This window comes from Electrona antarctica (assembly GCF_951216825.1).
Source record: "Electrona antarctica genome assembly, chromosome: 15".
NCBI lineage: Eukaryota > Metazoa > Chordata > Actinopteri > Myctophiformes > Myctophidae > Electrona > Electrona antarctica.
Window position 1 is genome coordinate 13450873 of NC_136796.1, and position 24882 is coordinate 13475754.

At 44.7% G+C, this 24882-nt stretch overlaps 1 protein-coding gene across 1 annotated transcript in view; it reads left to right on the forward strand.

Annotated features, from left to right (window-relative positions):
• The window catches only part of epha10 (EPH receptor A10), a 208741-nt gene that overhangs the window by 150885 nt on the left and 32974 nt on the right, over positions 1–24882 (forward strand). Inside the window, exons 6-8 of the mRNA XM_079522689.1 lie at positions 11698–11822; positions 14510–14783; positions 16492–16600. Coding sequence (XP_079378815.1) covers positions 11698–11822; positions 14510–14783; positions 16492–16600 — 508 coding nt within the window. The remainder of the gene's footprint in view (positions 1–11697; positions 11823–14509; positions 14784–16491; positions 16601–24882) is intronic.

Consider the following 24882-nt stretch of genomic DNA (forward strand, 5'->3'; position numbering starts at 1 on the left):
TGCATTGTCACCCTGTGATGGGAATTTTAATTGCCTACCTCTCAGCTTATAATTGGAGACTATGAAGAGGCTCTTTTCGGAGCTCTTTTATATAGTGTGGGGGCACTGTTAGAATGGTGTACAAGCTACTTTGTTTTTCTTTTTATCTTTTATACTTTTATTTTGGGGGGAGGGGCGTGGGGGGGGGGGAGGTGTGGGGGGGTGGGTGTGTATTGTTGCAGCAGGAATTGTGGCAATCGTTCAGCAACAGGAAAACAAAGCTGGGAGGTAAATGGAGAAAAATGCCTGAGCGCTCACACATTACAGATACACTCACAAAGACGTGCACGCACACACACACACTCTCAGTCTCACACAACAGGAGTTTATCCCAGTAATCAGAGTGCAATGCGGGGATGGCCCGAGGGCGCTCTTTGATGAGCATCCATTCTATATGCCAGGGAGACGGGTGAAAACGGAATCAGTTCATCTGGATGAGAAGACCAGAAAACGTTTGTTTTTCTTCAAAGTCCCCCTTGCCCTTCCTTTAAAAAAATACAACAATAATATATTTTCTGTGGAGGTCTTACCACAGTCAAGTGTGTATGTGTGTCTGTGTGGGTGAATAGGTTGGCTTGTTTAGGTAGTCAGGACGATCGATGAACTCTGTGTTCATGAACGTGCGTTTGAGTGAAGGAGTTGGATTTGTTGAAAGGATGGTTGTCTCTTGTCTGAATGACATGTTCTCATCTTTTGCAGATCACAGTATGAGGGTGACATTTCAGCTAATCGCACCCACGGACGCACACACACACACACACACACACACATACACACACACACACACACACACACACACACACACACACACACACACACACACACACACACACACACACACACACACACTAGCTCTCGCTCTCACAAACCCAAATGTGTGTGCGCGTGCATGCGTGCCAGTGTGCATGCGTGCCAGAGTGCATAGATTCAGATCTTCTCCATTTGTATTATTAAATCAGTGCTTCTCTTTCAAAGTGTACTATCCTCATATTTCTATGTGAAATTATTCTCCAACCACTTTGATTGAGCCTATGCTGTGTGCTTTTTGTGTGGTTGTCAGGGGGTGGGGAAGTATGTGTGTGTGTTCGTGAGAGAGAGAGAGAGAGAGAGAGAGAGAGAGAGAGAGAGAGAGAATGAGAGAGAGAGATGTGTTGTTGCTTTGTTTTAGCTGTCTAGCCGTTATACCCTATCAAACTGGATAGAGCTTGTTCCATCTCTGCTGCCAATCTCTTGCAACAGATTTGATTCGGCTAGTGTGTGTGTGGTGTCTTATCTAGTGGCTGTGTGTTGTTTGTGTCTGTATGGGGGTGGAGGCTCCTCAGGCGAAGTCTGTGTCTGGCTTAATAATGGTGGTGCTGTGATCAGGTTATATGCATGCATTTTTAACAAAAAATCTTTGCTTCTAGGGGTCACTGGAACAAACGATTGGGAGGGGGGGGGGGGGGGGGGGGGACTGTTAGGAAGACATTTGTTAAATCGGCCTGAGGTCTTAATTGGTTAAGGCTAAAACCATCTATCCACAGTCAGTGTACAGCTGTTGAGAGCAGTTTGAGCTAACGCAGCTTTTTGGTCGCAGTCAGAGAGGTTGACGGCGGATTGGGATGAATAAGTCGTGGTTGGTGAGTCGCTAACTGAACTGTGGTCTCTGTGGTTGTAGACGGGATGCTTGATCTGCGTCTTTGTGTGATCACAGAATGAATCCGCCTATCAAGCCTCTAGTCCAGCAATTCTTTACTTTTTGGGATTCCGAAGACCCCCAGTGGGGTCCTTGAGGGGGTTCCAGTTGGTCCCCAGATATGACTGATAGCTGGGAATAGATAGTTGGAAACCCAGTTGTCCCTTACATGTGTGTAACTCTGAGAGTTGTTTATACGTGTACACTGTCGGACTTAAATGATCACTGAGGATTGTTCAGGTGTAGATTGTGGTCGCAGAGATACACATTTTATCAAATCGGGGTCTGTGAACGAATGTGTATCAAACTGTGAGTGCTTCAAATCGAAAAGGTTCAGAATCACTGCTTCAAAGAACACTACAAATATGTTTGCCCGAGCTCAAAGATGCAGTGTCTGTGTCTCTGTGATCCAGTTAGGGTCACACCTCGACTCGAGTAATGTCCCAGAAACAACAAAATAGGGCGAAACTTTCTGGATTGTAACACTTAAAGCCACAAACCTCCCAGGTCTTTAATGTGTTCCTCTTCCTCACACCTTTTCACTGCTGTGGTGCTCCATTTCAGGGGATCTTCCGTTTCCATATTTTTCTATATTTGTATTTTTATGCTGTTTCCATTCGATTCTTCTATATTGTCTTGAAGTGATTTAGTGTGGGCATAATGGGTTCGGAGACATCGATTGTTCTGAATTGTTTTTAATGATGATTGACAGTTTGTGGTCGCTATAAAATGACGTCATGATTTGCTTGTCATAACTATTGGACCCTGATGAACAGCCGAAACGCGTTGGTCGTTTTTTTTAATAACACGCCTAGCTGATGCAATTACAATAAAGGTTTTTTTAAACTTCACAGAAACACATAGGGAAAATGCGATTGACGACCAAGAAACCCCAAGAAGGTGAAGAGGAAAAGCTTAATTCATCATGTCGCTTTGTCGAAAATCTGTTACTTGCGACAAGCGAGCATAAATTCGGCTTCAGTCACGGTTTACTCTGGAGTTGGGTGCTGAGGTGAACTTCACAACTTGTTAACGTGAATCATATTCACAGTCTCTGCAGGATTGGAACAACAGTGTTTATTATACACAGGTGGCATGTGTTGATCAGAGAGGCCCTTTTAACGTGTCAAACCAAGATGGACTCCTTCCCTCCCACACACACACACACTCCCATCATTCTCTCTGTCTCCCGCTCACCCTCCCACTGACTGACACATTTAATCAGCCTGTCACTCAGGCAGAGGCCCTTCTCTATTATGTGCACCAACACGTGCGTGAGCAAACACACACACACAGACACGCTCACACAGATTGAAGTCATGCAACGTATAATCTTGCAGTTTAGATGGGAATGTGTCTTAGGCACGTGTCTCCACCTAACCAACACTCCTCCTCACTGATAGAAATATCCAAACGTGTGTGTGTGTGTGTGTGTGTGTGTGTGTGTGTGTGTGTGTGTGTGTGTGTGTGTGTGTGTGTGTGTGTGTGTGTGTGTGTGTGTGTGTGTGTGTTAGATTGACAGGACTTCTTATGTCCCCATCTCTCAACACCACCTATGCCTGTCTCCCCTTCCCTCCGTTCCTCCTACCATACATACAGTGCTATCTGTGATAAATGATAATATCCAATGATATTGCCTGACTGCAGCTACATCAGCCCATCTCGCCCCTGGAACAGGATGCATGGGTAATATCATCCCCTCTGTCCTCCTGTTCTCTCTCTCCATCCATCTATCTGTGTGTGTGTGTGTGTGTGTGTGTGCGTGTGCGTGTGCGTGTGCGTGTGCGTGTGCGTGTGCGTGTGTGTGTGTGTGTGTGTGTGTGTGTGTGTGTGTGTGTGTGTTCTCTCCCTCCATCCATCTATCTTTGTCTCCCTGCTTTCTTCATTCCACTCCCGTTTTGGCTAAAGCCACAGAGAAAAGTAGTGGAGCTTTTATATGTGTGTGTGTGTGGGGACAGTGGGTGGGTGCGCGAGCCATGCCAAGCAAGCGGTGGGATGCTGATGGGACAGATTAGACGGTGAGCGCTGAGAGCCGACAGGTTGCCAGATTGCGTTCCATTTCTTGTCTATGCTGATAGCCTGGCAGATTAAAACAGCAATGACTTCTGCCAGATACAGTAGTGAGCCCTGCATTGGGGCGCCGCTCCTGTAGCATCACTAGATTAGGATTCTGAGATGCTCAGCGTATAGTACACACACAAACACAAGCACACATGCACGCACACATGCTGCACATACATACATACAAACACGCAGGCTTGTGGTGCAGGTGTTTGTGACCCATGCAGTCTGATATGAAAAGAACAATCAGTCTTTGTTTTGGTGGCAGAGCCATGTTTACGAGTAGAGCGGATTAGATATGATCCAAGAAAAAAGTGTTAAAGGACCACTTCACCACTTCAACGTATCTTCATATAATAGGTCCTCACTAATAATCATGATAAAATGGCACGATTTTTTTTCTACTCAGTCTGTGTCTCATAGGAGGGCTGTGGGCAGTTTAGAAACCGTCTTCCAGTGACATCATCATTAGGCAGATTATTTTTGAAACAAGATTTTTTTACAAAAATGTTTAGATTTTCATTATCGTGAGAACGATGGCTTCCATTTTTGCATTGCAACTTTTCAGGACTAGAAAGCCTGCAGTTTTTATTAGCTTGTATTCCCCATCGATGATGTCACTGGAAGACGGTTTCTGAACTGCCCACAGCCCTCCTATGAGACACAGACCGAGTAGAAAAAAATTGCGCCATTTTTTCATGATTATTAGTGAGGACCTATTATATGAAGATAGGTTGAAAAGTGGTGAAGTGGTCCTTTAAAACAGGTTTATCTTTCATCAGCGTTTTACATGTTAGACATATTGCCTCCATACTGTATGAACATACTGTATGAAACATTTCACACTTAAACTGTGAACTCCTGCGTGTTCATTTTGTCTACTTAAATCAACGCTCAGATTCTTGCTGTGCAAAGGATTATCCCAAGGCTTTTTTATTTGGTTACCAAGTATTCAAATTGATTTACTGCTTGCTGGTGTGTCTTAATATGGCAGTTCACCAGCCAGTAGGAAAAATAAGGCATGTAGTGTTAGTAAAATCTGCCATGTTGTATTTAGTGTAATGTGTGAAATGAATGTTGACTTGTATCAAATGAATCCCGCTGTTGTTCTCACTGTGTGCCGTCTGCGCTTTGATGAATTCGCTGCATGTCTGGGAACTCACCGGCAGCTATCAAAAGGTATTATCTGAAACGAGGAAGGGAGCCATTTCCCCTCAGAAATACCTGACTTTAAAGTGTGAATCATGGCCTCGGATTGACAAGGGTGTCTTGTCTGCAGGATGTTATTTTGCGTTTCAATCTGAATGGGATCCTTGAAGGAAGGCAGTGTGTTTCGCTAAATTACGTTGTATATCTTCTTACAAACTTTTAGCATTGAAGAGCAGTGAAGTCAGTCTGCCTCAAGAAAACAAACACGGTAACATATGAGCGAAACAGCAACAGAACTTGTGCAAGCACATATATGTATCATCACATTGGGCCTTAGGCCAGCTGACTTTATTAGAAACACATCGCGAGTTGAGTCCATTGAGGCCACACACACATAAATACACTGCAGACAAAACACGCTCGTTGACCAAGCTCTAGAAAAAGAGCCCTGCAGGGTAACACAGAACAAAATGAAACGGCTGAACTCTTCATCGCTCTCATCCATCAGTCAACTGAAAACATTGGAACCGCAGGTGGAGCGGTGTGGTAAATTATTTTGGGACACTCTATCGAAGCATTGAACACGCCTATATTCTCACCTCTAAGAGAAGTGGTCAGTTGGGGCGATTAGCCCTGTGTGGGAGCACGTCGGTCGTCGGCCACCTTGCGGGCCGGCGTGAGCCTTCGATTAGCCCTGTGTGGGAGCACGTCGGCCACTCTGCGGGCTGGCGTGAGCCTTCGCTGTTGTACTTTGTCTCTGAGTCTGAAATAAACAACCGAGGAAACCATCAGGTTGCTGTCTGCTGTGTCACAACTTCCTTTCTTTCTTTATTCGTTTAGTTAGTCGGGACAGTGTATATTAATGAACATTACATTAAAAATGCAGTGTAAATATACCAGATTTAGCAAAACATGCTAATTTCCATCTGCAGTCCCCAGACATCAAACATCAAACAATACAAACAGGACTGACATACAGGACATAGCATACAAATACCTAGTACATTTCAAACGTAATAAGACTAGTAAGAATAAAAAATCACACCCGTGTGAACTGAGTGGTGTAAGGTTTTATATAGCATGATCAGCTGTGGTCTGACGTAATGTCTGACGTAATGAAATCACACCCGGGTGAACTGAGTGACCACTTTCCTAGATCTAGGCTATTGAGTTCAGCATTCAGCATCTCTGTTTCTCTGGTGGTTAGTTGAAAAAAAAACATGTTAAGTAAAAAAAAGCTATCATTTTTGATAAATGTATATAAAAAAAATGAAGTTGATTCAGCTGGAGTTTTTGTCCGATGTGAGGTATTATATAAGGTAAGGTATTATATAGCCTGATCATCTCTGATCTGACGTAATGAAATCACACCCGGATGTGATTTCACAACTGGCTTTTTTTGTGCAGAAAAAATTAGCATGGTTGCTACGGTCATCCAGTTCACCCGGGTGTGATTTAATTACGTCAGAAATCATTTTGAACATAGCAACCATGCTCATTTTTTCTGCACAAAAAAGCCAGTTGTAGGAGTGGTTTACACCACTCAAAAATAAGAAAAGATTAAACTATTATTAGGGTAGGTTTACTCTAATAAGCTCTCTAACACAAGCATAAAAAAAGAAATACACCTAAAATAATCATGAATGGTTGCAGCTTTGATTTTCAAGCAACCATTTTTTCAGATTGTATTTAAAGGAGGAAAATGTAGCACATTCCCTTATATTCAGAGGAAGTCCATTCCATTTTACACAGCCCTGTACTGAGAGGACATTTTGGCCTCTCAGTGCTCTCCAGTATTTTGCATGGTATAGGACTAGAGTGTCCCAAATTATTTACCACACGGTGTTGCCATATTTTGCGAGAGAAATAAGCATCCAGGTGTATGAAACAAGCAAAGAAAAATAAGTAACTATATATAGGCTGGGGGTGGTGGTACCTGGCAAAAAAATATTTTCAGATGGGGGGTGGGTCCGTGAAAAGCGTACCATGAAAAGGTTTGAGAACCACTGGTTTATAAACAATATTAGGAAGCAAGCCCCAAATATTTCTACTGTAGACTTTTAGAAACAAGCCCCCAGCCACCCCCCACCCCCCTAAAAAAAACTGCAACCCGCAACTATCAATATTTACAAGCGCCTTTCAGAAAAACAAGCCCAAGTCGCTTCTAATAAGTGGCCATGCAACACTGGCTGTGCTGCTGTGGCTCCATGAAGGATCGCTGCTCAGTGTGCTTACAGCCTGTTTGGACGTCAACACACACTGACAGGGGCAGGATCTCAATCAGTCACACACACACACACACACACACACACACACACACACACACTGACAGGGGCAGGATCTCAATCAGTCATGTCTGCAGATGCTATATAATGGTGTAGGTACACTCTCACCTGCGCTGCCTGGCTGCAGCAGTACTCCTTTCAATATGCACACACACGCACACACACACACACACACACACACACACACACACACACACACACACACACACACACACACATGCACAGCTTTGCACGCATGCATACACACAATTCTTTACCGCCACACACAGCATCTCCATCTTAACAACAGGAGTACTCTACTTCACCTCTCTTTTCACTTCCATCGTTGTCTTTTTTTGGTCTTTTCTTTTGACACACACACGCACGCACGCACGCACGCACGCACGCACGCACGCATGCACACATGCACGCACGCACGCACACGCGTGAATAATGAAACCCACCACTCCTGATGAGATGGATGTCGTCTTAGCCGAGCTACAAACTGTGCCTGCGGGGAACAACGGAGTCCCCCGAGAGTAGAAAGATGGAAGGAATGAGGGAGTGAAGCTGTGTGGGAAATGGGAAGATAAAGGGGGGATGGATGGACAGATAGATGAGAGCTAAAGAGAGAGGGAGAGAGAGAGGGAGAGAGGAGAGAGAGAGAAGCACTGTGATAGATGCAGAAAGTGAAACAAGAAAAACTATAGAGACGGAGAATAAAGGAGAGAAAGAAAAGCAGCGAGATGTTCACTACCCCTCTGGGGAGTGCAGTCTTCCTCTCTGCCTGGCTCCTTTGATAAAGCAGCACAGCTGCCAGTTGCACCTCTGCTGGCTCCGTGCAGTACGTCGCGGTGCAACTGCCTACAGTGGCGTACAGTCGGCCATTTTGTGCCAGAGCCAAGTATACATACCTGCCTGCATGGTGGACCCCAATAGAGCTACCACATAACGACCGGACCGCGGCTACAACTCAAGTTTTGCTCGTGCATGTATAGCACGAGCAAAAGAGTTGGGGTTTTACATAGAGCGCTCGTTCATGAATCGATTCAGATCTAGTTCACATTTCTATGTTTTGGTCACAAAATGTTGGTGCCCAAATCGAGAAAATGCAGAAGTAGTAGCCATTTTGTGCCACGACGCCGGGTTATTACATTCCACTGACCCCCTCACTTCACAAAGACTTTGAAGTCTATGGAGAGTGTCATCCATATGATTGACTGGTGTGTGCGCTGTGAAGCTTCCATGCTAGATCCTGTCAGAGATTGTACTGTATGTCTTTACATCAAGTGACTGTATCTGAGTGCGAGTGATTTATGCTCCACGATGACGTCTTCTTTAGAACTGCTCAGTTCATTCCTTTGTGTGTGTGTGTGTGCGTGTGTGCGTGTGTGCGCGCGTGCGTGCGTGCGTGCGTGCGTGCGTGCGTGCGTGCGTGCGTGCGTGCGTGCGTGCGTGCGTGCGTGGTGCACAAACTGATGAACTGAGTCAATATGCTACCATACAGTGAGTGTTTGTGAGTCTGAGAGACAGTGGAGAGTGTACGGGACTCTGTGCACACTTTTCCATTTGTCGGAGTGAGCCATGATGTGATCCAGAGTGGGGGTTTGGGGGCCGGAAGGAGTCCTATGCATAATTCAGCACACAGAGGGGAGAAAGACTAGCAAACGATAGCCTGCAGTTGTGAATGGGTTGAAGAACAGGTTGACACTGCTAACTTTAGTATACAAAGCTTCACTCTGCTCCAAGGGGGTGTGTGTGTGGTGTGTGTGTGCGTGCAACCTTTTTTCCCTTGTCATTAATATATTCATCCCTTCCTCAATATTCATCTCCCTCTCTCTCTCCCTATCTTAAACCCATTTCTTTGTCTCAAATTGTTCTTCTCTACTCAGTTTGTTTTTGAGTGGTGCAGCCACTCCAATGCACAGCAATGTGTGTCCCTATACGTACGTGTCTGTTTAGGCTCCCTATGTCTGTCAGTCTGTCTGTTTAGGGTACCAACAGGTGACAAAGTTGCGCTGTTGAGCATCACACTGTGCACAGGTGCATGATGGGAAGCTGATTTATTTTTTTAGCAGCCATTACCCCACACACACACACACACACACACACACACACACAGAGAGAGATAGAGACCAGTGAGGAGGGCTTGTACTGTACAGTACAGTACAGTAGTACAGCACCACTTTAAGCACTTGTGAATTAAGGAGTGATGCATGAAGCATATTTTGTTCTTTGTCACAAATTCCTCTCCAGCATGACACTCTCTAGACCCGCGCACAAAAACACACTCAACGACGCTCATGTGAGATCAAACGTCTTGTTGCTACCGTGTTCCATCGTGCCGTTGGAGATGGGGTCTGAGCGAACGCATGCTGTGATAGATTCACCGGTCGCTGGCTCGCGGAAACGCACACTCGCCTCGCCATAGCCTCAAACACAAAGTCACAGAGGTCGGCGTGAATAATGGATAGCATCCATGTTTTTTTTTTAAAAGCGTGGCGATCAAAAGCATCTAGATGGACAGATGGACAGATCTGCCGTGTCTTTGATCCACTGCCTAAAATGACTTCATTATCCTGCTCTCAGGGAAGGGACGCCAGCATCTCACACAGATGTGCTGGCAGGTGTGTTTGTGTGTGTGCGTATGCCTTTTAACCGTATTTTAACTGTCCTTGTCATACTAGCTACAACCTTTAGCAAAAATAGGCGAACATTCTGTGAAAATAGGTGAACATTCGGCGACAAGCTCACCACACGCGTTGTGAGCTTGTAACTCTGGCATTTTAAGTATTTGTATAGTGTTATATAGGTTTATTTAACCAGTAAAAACACATTGAGACTGCGTCTCTTTTTCAAATGAAATGTGAATGTTAATCAGCCTGAAGAGCAAAGTGCACGCACGCACGCACGCACGCACGCACGCACGCACGCACGCACGCACGCACGCACGCACGCGCGCACGCACGCACGCACACAGTCAAATGGTGGTCTGAGCTGATAGTGGGACAAGGAGGAGAGAGCAGGTCAACGAAGGGTGAGAATGAGATAAAGGGACTGACGAGCTGCAGCGTGATCACAATACCACAAAAGCAGGAAAACAATGAGGCCAGATCAGACGAAGGCTTCTGATTACGGCCTGTCCTGAAAAGCCCTGCGTCCTCCACAAAGGAAGGAAGACAGTGTATTAAGTCCAGAACGACACACGATGAAGTACCTAATAATAACGACACAAAGGGAAAAAGTCGACAGCCAACATGCAGTGAGAAAAGGACCAGTGTCTTAATTGCCTTAATGACACCACACTTTGCCACCATAATGGCCTTGTGACAGACCCAATGAACTCGACAGCACCACTTCCTTGTTCGTTTTCTTGGCACTCGTGATTGGCAGGTCACTTAGCCACCTCGTTAAGCAAGGCATAATTAGTGCTTTGGAGAAGGTGGGAGGTTTCTTCCTGGTTGCCGTCCAATAGGCTGCCTGTGATTCATTGGGGACATTTTAATTTTAATTTAGTTTTTAAAGAGCAGAGGAGGGCTGCAGCCCAGAGGTCTGATCTGGGTCTTTATTCACGAGCGGTCCGATCGACAGGATTTGGCTCCTTCAGAGGATGAAATGCAGCTTGGCTGAGTTTCACCAGCGCTCTCCTGGATTAAGTTGGAAGAGCACACGACAAGAGACGGACAATGTCTCCAGCCTTTAGTCTCCTGTCAATACATAGTTGTCAGTCAATCCATAATGGTATGGATCGACTGTCAGGTCACCAATGCTGACCCAGGCATTGTTTAATTCTACATCTCTAATGCTCTCTCTCTCTCTCTCTCTCTCTCTCTCTCTCTCTCTCTCTCTCTCTCTCTCTCGTATGCACGAACACACACACACACACACACACACACACACACACAGTCACACACACACACACAGTCACACACACACACACACACACACACACACAGTCACACACAGTCACACACACACACACACACACACACATACACACATACACACACACACACACACACACACACACACATTGAAGCCCCTTTGTCCATGGAAGTTTGTGGAGATCAATGAAGTTGTCCGTGATGCCTCTTATTGAGAGGCATCTCTATTGAGATGCCTCTCAATAATTCATTCGTTCTCCACGTCCATATTCTACGCCTTTTCGTTCTCTCTTTCTCTTACTGGCTATGTTCTCTCCTTGCTGTGCGGCCCTGTCTCCGTGTTCCTTGTAGGATTCCAACTGAAGCGCTGGTTTCTATTCTCTTGCTGGCTCTCCATGGACTGACTCCACTCTGCACAGTGCATACATTATCAATGTCTGGTGGTGTTTGAAACGCTGGGGTCATGGGAATGTCAAGTCTAGATTTTCTGAGCATTTTAGTCAAAGGTCAAAATAAGGCGACAGAGCTATTGTGTCATTGACAGTGAATGGTGTTTCTAAACTCTCTCTCTCTCTCTCTCTCTCTCTCTCTCTCTCTCTCTCTCTCTCTCTCTCTCTCTGTTCAGTACCCTCTCTGATCAGTGCGCTGCGAGCAGAGAAGATAGAGCACAAGAGTGTGACCTTGGTGTGGAGACAGCCCTCCTACCCCAACAGCAGCCGCACCGAGTACGAGGTCAAATACTACGAGAAGGTAAAACTGACGCATGCACGCACGCACTCACGCTCATAATAATTAAACAAAGGTTAATGTGATTAACATACGTTTTAATTCAATTGTTTTAGCAAACAAAAACATATCAGACACTATTTAATTTAGTCTGACCAGACTACCAGGTTAATCTTCACCGGCCATTAAAATGAATGCCCGGAGAGGGGATATCAACAGAACCTCCATCTTCTCCAGCATATCGAACCCTAACTTCAGCCAAAACCCATTCCCCTGTTTATGAGAGTTCAATCTCCAGCAATCCTCAAGTCCTCTTATGTTCCATATCACTTCTCTCAATTACAGCTCTCACTCTCCCTGAATGTCGATATCTCCCTCCCTCCCTCCCTCCCTCCCACTCTCGCCTCCCTGACAATCTCTCCCTCACTGCCTCTAGATTTCCTTTGTTCTGCTCTCCATGCCATGATTACTGATGCACATGTATGAGAGAGCCTTAAAGGTCACGCGCGCATGCAACCTCCTAATGCTCATTACCGCACGCAAGTGGGAGTATGCAAGCGCATGTATGCCTACATGCACGCACATGCACACATGCAGTAGATCTCCCTGTTAAGCACAGACCGAGCCCTTCCACTGAAACGCTATATGGTTGAGTGGAGGCCCTCAGGGCTCTATACTAGTGTACCCGTATTTTTCCAAATAGTAGCCCGGGCGTTTAGTATGCAAAATTGATTTGGACCCCGGGCGTTTAAAAGCAACTAGGCGTCTATTTGCAGTAGGCTGCACATGCGACACAGCTTGTCATTCACAGCTTGTCATTCAACAAAATATAAATGCTTATTATTTAAACTTCACCACCACCACCAGCTAGCCACCACAACAATATCATTGTTGCAATTTGTACTGTAGGCCTATATTGCAATTTGTACTGTATATTAAATATACAGTACACATTGCAATAATGATATTGTTGTGGTGACAAATGTTGTGTCTTTAATGTTAAGATTAATTTAATATGAAGGACCCCTTACCCTAATGGAAACAAGCCATGGTGCTTTTATACAATCCTCTTAGCAGACCTTGTATTGAACTGTAGGCTACGTTCCTGTGCTTTTTTCTGTTTATAAAGTAATCAATCTATGGGGGTATATATGCACCTGGCTGAGCTCTCAACAGTTGCGTGATTAATTTAGAGACAAATCAAAAGCAGTTGAGTTGCTATAAGTTGTAAAAATTAGTGCAGACAAATTGATTTTTATTTAATTCATGGCTCTATAGTTAACGTGATTCAGACAGAAAGACGAGTCATTGGTGTTCTAAATTAACACCATTAACAACAGTTGTAGGCTACAAAGCCTAATAAAAAGCTCTGTAGAAGTTAGTAGTTTGTATTTTCTAACGTTTACTAGCCTGGGGAAAGTGAACCAGTCCTGCATCATCCTCGTCCCCCGCCGGCTAGCTGTGGTGAAATTGCGGGGAGTGCAGCCACGGCTTTCCGCAGGCTCTCAAACACGATGTGCCTAGATTAATCTTGTGCGTCGTGGACTCGTTTAGGCAGGCATATTGATTTTGAGATGTTTCCTCAATGTGAACGGGCAACTGGTGGTGCAAGTTGCAACAACCTTTGCAGGGAACTCGTCGCATTTATTGTACTTTGCGTGCTCAGCCTCAGAGTCATTTCCCTCTCTGTTAACCACACTCGCTCCGCGGCGGTGACCGCCCACCGGTCGCTGAATGCACAGAACAGTGGTATCCTCCCCGACCCCACTCACTCACTCACTCACTCACTCACTCACTCACTCACTCACTCACTCACTCACTCACTCACTCATGTAGGTTGGGTGACGTCACCCCAGTAACTTGGCTCTGCTTGCATGCATGCACAGACACAGCGGAGCTAAATGACGACTGATGAGATCCGTTTGGGGAACCGTTAATAAAAAAACGATGGAACCGGCTCCGGATCCGCAATGTCGGAACCGGGTCTGAAATGGACCCGGTTTCCGAATCCCAACCCTAGTCCGGACAAGATATTATCTCGTCCGGACAAGATAATTATTATCTCGTCCGGACAAGATAATTAATATCTCGTCCAGACAAGATATTAATTCGTCCGGACAAGATAATATCTCGTCCGGACGAGATAATTTATTTTTCTTACCATGGCCACTCAGGGGCTCCGTAGATAACTATGAAACCTTGCGTTTTTGCCACGTCACTCTGCGACCTTTGGTCGCAACAAAAAGAATCACATCCCGAAACGCAAAAGCAAGTACCGGTAGGTTATGAAAATGCATGTGACCTATCCACTGCCCCATCACACATGTGCTTATTACTTAGCTTTACTCACAATGAAAGCTATTCAAAATACAGTAGTAGTACTGTATATATTATATCCTGTGAATACATTCACATATAGTTATTACCATAGAGGCTTCTCTGTCTTTTCTTGGCAAGACCACAGACAGGCAAAACTTTCAGTATTCACCCAAAGGGCAAGTTACACACAACACCTACGCATTTCATTATGTTTGTTTCCAGTGAACCCGGCATCGTCTCTCCTCAGGCTTTTTCATGAAGATCTCCAACTTTCTACTACTTTTCACGCCCCTTCCAACTGACTGCCTCCCTGTGTGTAAAACATTCACAGAAAACTGAATGTGTTCCACCTGCAAGTCTCAACTCTCTCTCTCTCTTCCTTCTCCCTCCAGGAAGAAAAAGACCAGAGCTATTCCACTGTGAAGACAGCGGCCACCCGCATAAGTGTCAACAACCTCAAACCTGGAACTGCATACGTCTTCATCATCCGCCCTTTCTCCATGCCGGCGCCCCCATCCTCCCTCTCCTCCTCCCCTTTCTCCTCCTCCTCCTCCTCCACTTCTTCCTCCTCCTCTTCGTCATCATCGTCTTCCTCTGCATCCTCTACCTTGCCCATTGACTACGGGGCGTACAGCGCTCCCCTCGAGCTGCAGACACTTGGCGAGCGTGAGTAGCCATTTTACGCCTCTTCTTCATCTTCTCCCCTCCTCCCTCCCTCTCTACCTACCTCGCTTTCTCTCTCCTCTTTCTCGCCTCTCTTTCCCTCTGCTGCCTTGTTCCAGTGCCGACAGGCAGTTTGGGCTCGGGGTTTGAGTGGGCGCCCAGCCAGCCCACACACAAAGCCTGTTAGTTTGAGAGAGAGAGCCAGAGAGACAGAGACAGAGAGAAGATAAGAGAGCAAGGGAGAGAGAGAGAAGGCAAGAGAGCAAGTCTGAGCATTTCTGAGAATCTGTGTGAAGATGGAGGGTGTTGTAAAACCGCCTCCTCCACAGTTTTGTAGTGTCTCTCTTGTGTCACTTAAGCGAAAGAAAGAGTGTACACACTCGGTTATGTGTGGTCTGTGACACACCTACATCACATTCATAAACCTATATACTTTGTTGACCGGTGTCTCCCAGGCATCTATACTTGATCCTCTCCTTTTCCCTCCCCTCTACTCCAAATGTCTGCACCACAAATAGCATATCTGCAAGCTCACAATGCATCGCAAAGCTTGTAGATACATAAACCCTATGGGGACACTAGGGTTTATGTGTTTAATTTACAACGCATCATGCCGCTTTGTCAGGTCGAAAATCTGTTAATTTGCCACGACCGAGTAAGAACTCGGCTTCAGTCACAGTTTACCCTGGAGGGGAAACTTCACAACTTGTTAACTTAACTCAAATTATTCACAGCCTCTGCAGTGTTAGAACAGCAGTGTTTATACACAGGTGGTGTGTCAAACAAAGATAGACTCCTTCCCTCCCACACACTCCAATCATTCTCTCTCTCCCGTTCACCCATCCACCCACTCCACAGACTTTATTACTTTAAAGTACTTTACTTTATTTATTTTCACAGAATATTCACTGAATTGTTTATTATGGCATGCCCAGCACTATACGGTTCATGTGCTTAACGCTGAATAACTCATCTTGGGGGGATGGAGGCCACTGTTATTGTTGAGGGGGCTGGGCATTTAAAATGGTCAAGAGGTGCACGCACATCCAAACATTTCAACGGGTGCAGGATCCAAAACAAAGACTGAGAAAGGAGAGAGGAGATCCGCACACCGTTATAAAAGCTCCCAAAGTAATTTATTGATAACAGAGCAGACAAAGAAATACTGAAACAACGTGGTATACTGGTATACTGAAACAGCGTGTCAAAGTGCTGGCATATATAGGGCAACGTCAAGTGGTGTCGCTCACGTCAGTTTGTTAGTGGAGAAAATCTTGGACTCCGCCCTAATTTTGGGTTGGAATTGACGGTTGATGACCACCTGGTATGTGTCAGAATCAGCCCAATATTCAGATTTGATAAAGCCATCGTAAAAGATGGGGGTACGGGTTAAAAATATTAAAAATATATTATGAATAAGCATAAACAAATAATTAAATAGGTGTCACTGGGGATATGTTATGTGTTATGGTTTTCTATACTATAGAGTGTGTGTGTGTGTGTGTGTGTGTGTGTGTGTGTGTGTGTGTGTGTGTGTGTGTGTGTGTGTGTGTGTGTGTGTGTGTGTGTGTGTGTGTGTGTGTGTGTGTGTGTGTGTGTGTGTGTGTGTGTGTGTGTGTGTGTGTGTGTGTGTGCGCGCGCGCGTGCGTGTGCATGTGTGCGTGTGCATGTGTGCGTGTAATGACACTTGAATTTTGTGTGTCTTCCTCAGTGGCCATGGCGTCCAGTGAACAGGGTCCTGTGGTGATTATCGTGGTGGTGTCTGTAGCCGCACTCATCATGTTGCTGTCCATGGGATTGGGCCTACTCATCTGGAGGAGGTATACACAAGCACGTGTACACACACACACACACACACACACACACACACACACACACACACACACACACACACACACACACACACACACACACACACACACACACATGCCTGTAGTGTACACATGCTCGCACACACAGACACGCTCACCAGCTCAGGCACACACACTGCCACTCCATTATAATCCAGATTACAGTAATCCAATGAGCGGAAGCACTTATTGCACAGTGGGAGACGAGACCAGTGAAGTGACAATGGAAGAAAATGCAGCACGTTTTCCCCAAGTTAGCATTACCTAAAAACAAGTTGTCTGAGTTCAGGGTCAAAATCTTACCCCCCTCTCCATTTTCTTTTTTTGAGGGGCGCTAGCCCCTCCTATATCCAGCTTTTGATGTGTGTCCACAAACTTTGTCCTACACAAACATTGACAATGAATGGAGAATTTTACGTCATAGTGTCTGAGCAAACAGACAAACGGCTATATCTTGTGCCACCCCTTACCCCTTATCCATAAACTTATTTGCCATTTTTTCCTTTTTTTAATTGTTCAAATTGCTGCTCTACAAGCTCACAACGTGTCGATGTAGATTGGCTGGTTGAACAATTTTAAAATGTATTAAAAATGGCAAATACGTTTAGGGATAATGGGTAAGGGGTGGCGCAAGATAGTGTCCCATAGTGTCTATTTTATGTCATGATGATGTACGATGATAGGATCACGGGTGTGATTTCTTTTTAAATCCAGCACATTTCTCCACGTAGCATTAAGTAAAAATTAAGTAAAAACAAGTTGTCTTGAGTTCAGGGTCAAAATCTTCCCCTCCTGTCCATTTTCTTTTTTTAGTCAGTTCACTGGCCTTTTAGAGTTTAATTAGTTTCTCACCTAAGAGCGGCCGGGCTAGATGGTGAGATGTGAGGAGAGGTTGAGAGAGTTGGCAGCGAACCAGTCAGCCGTGTAGTCGTCGTACTTAATCCAGTCCAAAGTCAGGTAACGCTCATTAGTTTTCTCCGTTGCATGGGGCCCCACATAAGGGCCCTCAAGGCTGTCTCTTTCAACCTCTTTCTTTTTATAGTTGTGTGGTGTGAGAGTGGCCACCGTTGAAAACATACAGTACAGTCACAAGGTGTATAGCAGCCTTATTAGCCTGCTCACCACCGCTGGCTGGCCTCATATTGCTCTGTACACTGTCCAAAAGCTCTGTTCTTGGGGGGTTTTTTACACGTGGAAGGTAATGGGATTTGAGGCTTTTGAGTTGGCAGAGAATGGTGCGACTGCAGCCATTATTGTTAGAGGCCGTTATATCCCGTGGGGTTTAAGGGTCTGGGGAGGAAACAAAGGGCCCCAAACATTTCTTTTTTTGAGGTGAGACTAAGGTGAGATTACAGCATGTGAACTGTGAAGGTGGCCTGAACCAGTGGGGAATAAAGCACTGAAAAACTGCATGAGTCATGCAGTACGTGCCCCCATACACACACACACACAAAAAAATCACTTTCTACTTTTATTTTTAGGCAAAAGTCACACATACTGAACATTCTGCACAATGTTTAAATGGCATTTCCATCCGTTATAGGGGACCATAGCAATACATAGCAATTACAATATACAAGAATAATAACTAAAAGTCTGTCAGTTACGTCATGGACGTAATATGACCATGGTACTGTACCTTAGCTGACAGACTGACTGATATGATGAAATTATAACTAAAATCCTATCAGAAAATCAACCATCTAAGGCTGGGAAATAATCATCAATATGTATTGTTGTTCATCTATTACTAATCGTGTTTGGTTTATAGTGTGAATCGTCACACTTACATTTGTTGTCTAAATTAACACTACAAAGCAATGAAGTGCACCAGTCACACTTTTGAAATAATTGCCAGCAGAAAAGGAGTAGTTTGACTTCCCATTACCAACATGATGATTGATGAACATCGACTACATGGACAACATTGACATTTTCCATACAGATATCCTAATCACTACTTGCTATTGGAAGAAGGTCTTCTGCTTATTATATGTTTGAGGGGCGCTAGCCCCTCCTATGCCCAGCTTTGTGTCTGTGTGTACCACAAATGTGATGATTTGATTGGCTGAGCACGGAATGTGATGTTATGATGATGAGAGCGCCCCTCACTTCACACGTGACTTTTTTTTTTTAGCATGGCACAGAGCCCTTCAAGCTACCAACCACTGAGATATGTTTTTAGCATGGCACAGAGCCCTTCAGTCCTGGATTACCCGACACTACCAACCACTGAGATATGTTTCACATGCCAGCTTAATTTTGGCTTCACTCTGGGGACTTGTATCACATTGTGCATTTCACATGTAGGTCATATACTATATGGTAGTTTTTATTCAGCTGAGCGCGTCTCTGCCAACATACACCACATCATCTGGATCAAGCGGACTCAGTCAACGATGCAGTCACACACACACACACACACACACACAATTAAACACATCGCATGCATGCACAGCCACAATCACACAATGTACACAGTGACATACTCATGATTGCAAATGGACCCCTACCGGTCTCAATATTGTTTTTTCCTAGAATAGCTCGTGAACACATGGGCTCAGAAGCCCTGTGGTTGACTGACATGGGGGAAGGGAGCGCACGTTTATTTTGTATTTGTTTATTTTTGCGTTATAAGTGACCTATTCCAGTATTTTCAAATTCTGTACATTGCATCTGTTCCTTGTGCTTGGTTTGTATCTCTCTCTCTCTCTCTCTCTCTCTCTCTCTCTCTCTCTCATAATACACTATTCACTTCCACAATCCACATTGCTCATATCACTCTCATAATACACTATTCACTTCCACACTGTTCATATCACTCAACAAAATTGCATGGCTACCACAACTCACCTGTGAATCAGATACGATGGAGCAGGTCTATTCTGTTGAGTTGACAGTACAGTACACTATCTGTATTGAGACAGCACTGGTGCTGCAGAGAGCATCAGCGTTAATCTAAAGTATAGAGAGATGGAGATCTGCTAGATAAAGAGAAAGGATCAGATGAAAGAGCACAATGAGGATGTGGCCTCTATTCACCCGTATCCCACGCACTACAAACAGGATCTGTCAGTCATACACTCACAAAGAGAGTGAACGCACATGGTTAGACACACACACACACACACACACACACACACACACACACACACACACACACACACACACACACACACACACAATTCCCCCTGTGGGCCTGTTAGTTAAGATTCCTTGCATGTGAACATAGGTACTTGTCCAATAAACGGATGGTTCTAATACGCAGCCCTGGGTGATCTCGCTTATCTGCCTGCATCTGTACGTCCCGTGTGCCTTCATGATCACATTCATGTGTAGCCGCCATTATTCGTCTCTGCTGAACCGTTCGCATATGCGTTTCATGTTCCACACGCAGACAAAGAGGGGATGGCTCCATGCCTCAATTACCATGCTCTCATGTTTGCAAATAGACAATCAGCCCCCAGCCACAGCCAAAGGGCCTCAATTACCACGATCCCCTTGCTCACACAGAAGCATGTGGAGGAGCGTGCACACGTCAGATGTAGTTCTAAATTGTGTCTGTGTCTTGCTGACTGCCGGATTGGTTCTGCGTCAGGGTTGAGCCCAATTTATACTTTGTCGCATAGCATAGTTTCACTCGCCCCAAAATAACTGATTCACAAGCACGTGTAAAACGGCTATTTCCGGCAAGTGACATTATTGGGCGTTGAGGCATAAATTAGGCTTCATGGAACTCTCTCTCTCTCTCTCTCTCTCTCTCTCTCTCTCTCTCTCTCTCTCTCTCTCTCTCTCTCTTACTGGCTCACTTGCTCTCCATCCCCCTACCATCTCTTTACGTCCTCATTACGAGTCATAGGCGCAGTAACTACAACACACACATGCACGTGTCGTGCATAAACACACACTCTCATGATGCCCTCTGTCATTCATGCCGATCAATACACACGTCTACAACAAACGGCATCTCACAAACATGGCCTGTGCAGAAAGGGCTGCTACTTTCTTTCATTTCTTTCCTATCATATCTTTCCTTTCTATCTCTCACCCTCTCTCTGATTCACACACACACACACACACACACACACACACACACACACACACACACACACACACAAAATGATTTCAGTCTTTTGAGTCCATTGGTGCCAGACAGAGCTTGATAAAACCACAGTTCCGGGGCATTGCCCCAAACATTCTCGAAGATGCCTGTGGGCTTGACTGGACAGAGCATGGATTGTTTCTCCTCTGCTGGTCACACCTGTGTGTGTGCGCGCGCGTGCGTGCGTGTGTGCGTATACCTCTGCTTGCATCACTCAGCGCGTGGTGGAGTGAGTGAGTGACAAGCCCTCAGAGCGGGAGATGGAGGGCAGTGCCAGAGTAAAGCCAGCAGGTGGAAGGGTCATTGCAGAGGGCCATTGGCTCTCCAGGACACGGTCATGGGAGCGAGGGATTGGAGAGAATTAAAAAAAGAACAAAAAAACGAGAGTGCATGGAGCAGAAATGGTCTGAGCAAAAATAGTGTGGTTCGCTGTGTTTCTGGTACAGATCAACGGCTTTCCTATTAGAGTCGGTAGACGCGGGCGTTATCCATTGTAGGTGTGCCCCCTGCGGTCACCAGCAGGGGGCGTTATCCATTGTAGGTGTGCCCCCTGCGCTCACCAGCAGGGTTGCCCATATGCCTTCCAACCTGCAAGTGCATGTACTTTTATTTTTTTTATAAATCTTTTCATTGAAATTTTAACTGAAAGACATCTCAGCATCGGGTAGACACAGTAATAGTCATGATCACAGATCACATTCCTTGGGTAACATGACACATTTAAAGCTAATTCAACAGAAGACCTGATGTCTTTTCTATGTGTGTAATAGGTACAGAGATAAATAATAAAGTGACTATGCTACTGAACACCCCAAGCCCCAGCCAGAAAGTAAAAGAAATATATATTTTCTCCCCTTCATATCCCAATTTAATAATAAGCCAAATTCCCAGTTCCCCTGCTTCTCTGTGAGTGGTCCATCCCTGCTAATCCCCACAGTAGGTCATTGGGAGGGTGAAGATAGTCACGGTCTCCTCCGATACCCGAGCCTCAAGCCACCAGCTTCTTTTCACCTGACAGTTATGAGCCTCACTAGGGGGGCGTGCATGTATTATTTTGGAGGGCCACACGCTAGCCCCTCCTATGTCCAGCTTTGAGGGTCTGTGTAAACACAAACGCAACGTATGATGATACGGGCGCCCCTCACTTCACACGGGTGTAATTTATATTTTTTCACCCACTCTCATCCAGCACTTTTCTGAGCACGTTCAAGAAAGTAGATTTGGGTGTTTATGAAGTTTCCTCATAAGAGTGTTGTGTCGGTCGTGTTCTTTACAGAACAAATAAATGGATCCATTTGTAACTCTGAGAGTGTGTAACTTGTAACTCTTGAGTGTCGGGTCCATTTGATTCCATTCGCACACTTCTCAGGGTTAGATTACACTCAAGATTTTAGAGTGTAGGCCCCCCACAGGCTTAATACTTACTCTTGGTTTCACTGTCCCCCCTACAGCACTCTGCTGTCATTTTGGATGCTATTCCTGCTCTTTTGGCCTATTAGTCGTAACGCTCAAGATTTTATTTTAATATGCTGCATATCAAGAGTTGGAGAACAGATATGAGAGAGAGAGAGAGAGAGAGAGAGAGAGAGAGAGAGAGAGAGAGAGTGGTTTGGTGTTGTTCATTTCACTTGCAGTAACAAACGAGTGGGCTGCTTACTGTATATGGGAATGGAATATGACATTAATTGGAAGTTTTTGGAGAGACACTTCCAACTGGAGTGTGGGTGGTACTGGGTAGATAATAAGTTGTCAAAGTTGGTATCCTTGTCTCGTTTGTAGTCTAACAAGACTCTCCGAGTGTTTGAATTCCAAACCTAGACAATGTTGCCAAATTCTATAAAGCACAACTTCAGAGAGTGGTTACATGTTAAACTTATGTCAGTGTTGACCATTGCCAACAGGTTCATTTTGGATTTAGAGTGACATCTGTCTTTCTGCGAAAAATTCACGTTGTCTCTTCCAATTCAGAAAATACAAATAAATCATCAAGACATGTTTTTGGATGTTCTAGTGGGAGTGAAATACATACAAGAATGCATAAAATAATCTTTGAAAAACATTCTAGGTGATCGTTGGTCAATACCACATTATCACTAAAGGGCCGTCCACGCCTAGAATGATAACTCCATCAATGTTTTATTTCAGACCCAGGGAGATCCATATTACAGAGGAATACAATAAATACAAAACAGTATAAATCACAGTAGAAAAAAAGGTTCTCAATGTCTAACATGCCAGTGCTTCCACAATTTGGAAGAGAATCTATACGAACTGTATACAGGGTTAGTCACAGCAGGAATGATGTCATTTTCTGACTCAATTGCTCTGCACATACATTTATACATCGTGTTTCTTAAAACTTCAGGGCAAATAACTATAATTATAACTATATAATTATTATAGAAACAAGAGGAACTAACCAGGTGCTCAATGGAGGTAGCAGGATAAAAAGGTGCTCACACGGATCAAAAAACGGGATCAATACATGATAAAAAAAGAAGGATCCGGGCACACGAGGTAAAAAAATGAGGAACGCCTTTATTAATTTAAAGAATGAATCATTCTTGCCCTGATGAAGACCTGTTAAGTCGAAACATGTTGGCAGTTGCCTTTTAAATTAGTAAAGGTGTTCCTCATTTTTTAACCTTGTGTGCCCGGATCCTTCTCTTTTTATCATCTTCTCTTTTTATCATATATAATTATTATGTTTGCTGTAACTGCAGTGGATATAAGAGTCCAAGCCACAACTGTAATGATGACGGTGGCGAACGATATGTTGCGATCACTTCTAGAGTGGATTTGATGAACGATTCGACCAGATACACTGACAGCCAATCAAAATCCTTCCAAATGTACAGGGCTCAACCTATCACCTTACAGAATGTTGTTGTTCATCAGTATGGATAGTCATCATTATCTTTATAGTTTTTTTTCTTGCCGTGGCCCTTATTCCTCTGATTAGGTTCAACATAACCAAATACAGTACATACATACACGCTATAAATATAGTGTATATAGTGTGTATATGTACTGTATTTCTTTATATGAATTGATGTTGAATTGGCACACGATCCTTTGAGCGAATTAGGAGCCAGTATTTGACAAAGGACCCCTCCCTTCCCCTCCTTGTTTTTCCCCAGCAGCCTCTGCGTGAGCTCCTCCAACGTAACTCCTGCTAGCGTGGTGCTGCTCTCCACCTCCTTCTCCACTCTTCCTCCTCCTCCTCTTCTCTCTCCTCCTCCTCCCTTCACACAGCTGATGCCCAGGTACACTGGCATGCCTGCACCTCCCTCGCTTTTCCTTCTTTCACTATACTCAACTCATTCAGTGCCATGGATATTTAACCCAAATAGTCCAGCTAGGAGTTTTTTTTCTCTTTTCGTCTTCACTGCGATTGCACCCCGGACCGTTTATAATGAGAGGGCCATTTTCTGCGCGATCGCGAAATGAACCCGCTTGTAAATCCGATTATGTAATCCATAGTTGGAGCCAATTGAAAATTCAATGGCTGGGACATCAAAAGTGGAATGATCCAGGAAGAGACATTTGAGGAAGAGAAACTAAAATCTATAACACTGAGGCGTGTGGGAGGGGCTTCTTGCCACCAGCTTTTTGCCACTTTGCCAGGGTTTACGTTCTATGCGTACTGATGGTTTTCACTCACAAAGTAGGTAGTTGAGCAGTGGATCATAGGTTAGCCAAGAGCGCCATCTAGTGTGAAAAAACAACAACAAACTAAACGCGTCCAAACATGTGATCGGCACTGAGTGAATAAGACTGATTTATACTTTGTTGCACGCCTGTGTCTCATGCTGAAAGATTACAAGCTCACACTGTGAGCTCGTAGATCAGCAGTCAGCATCAGCAGTCAGCATCAGTATAAACTTTATAAAGCATTATTTTCTCCCCATCTCATTTATCGTTTCCTGTATTCCGTCCAACTACCATGACCTCTCTGCCACTTCTCAATCTATAAGCTCATTAACAAAGAATTAATAAAAGCAAGCTCTTCCATTTGCATCCACAAAGCGGTTTCACTCTGCAGACATCAAAAGGCATGGCGACGAAGAAGTTGAAACCAGCATGATCACTCAATAGAGTGTATACTTCTGCCAACAACACCATGCACGTGTCAGGATGTATGATTTCC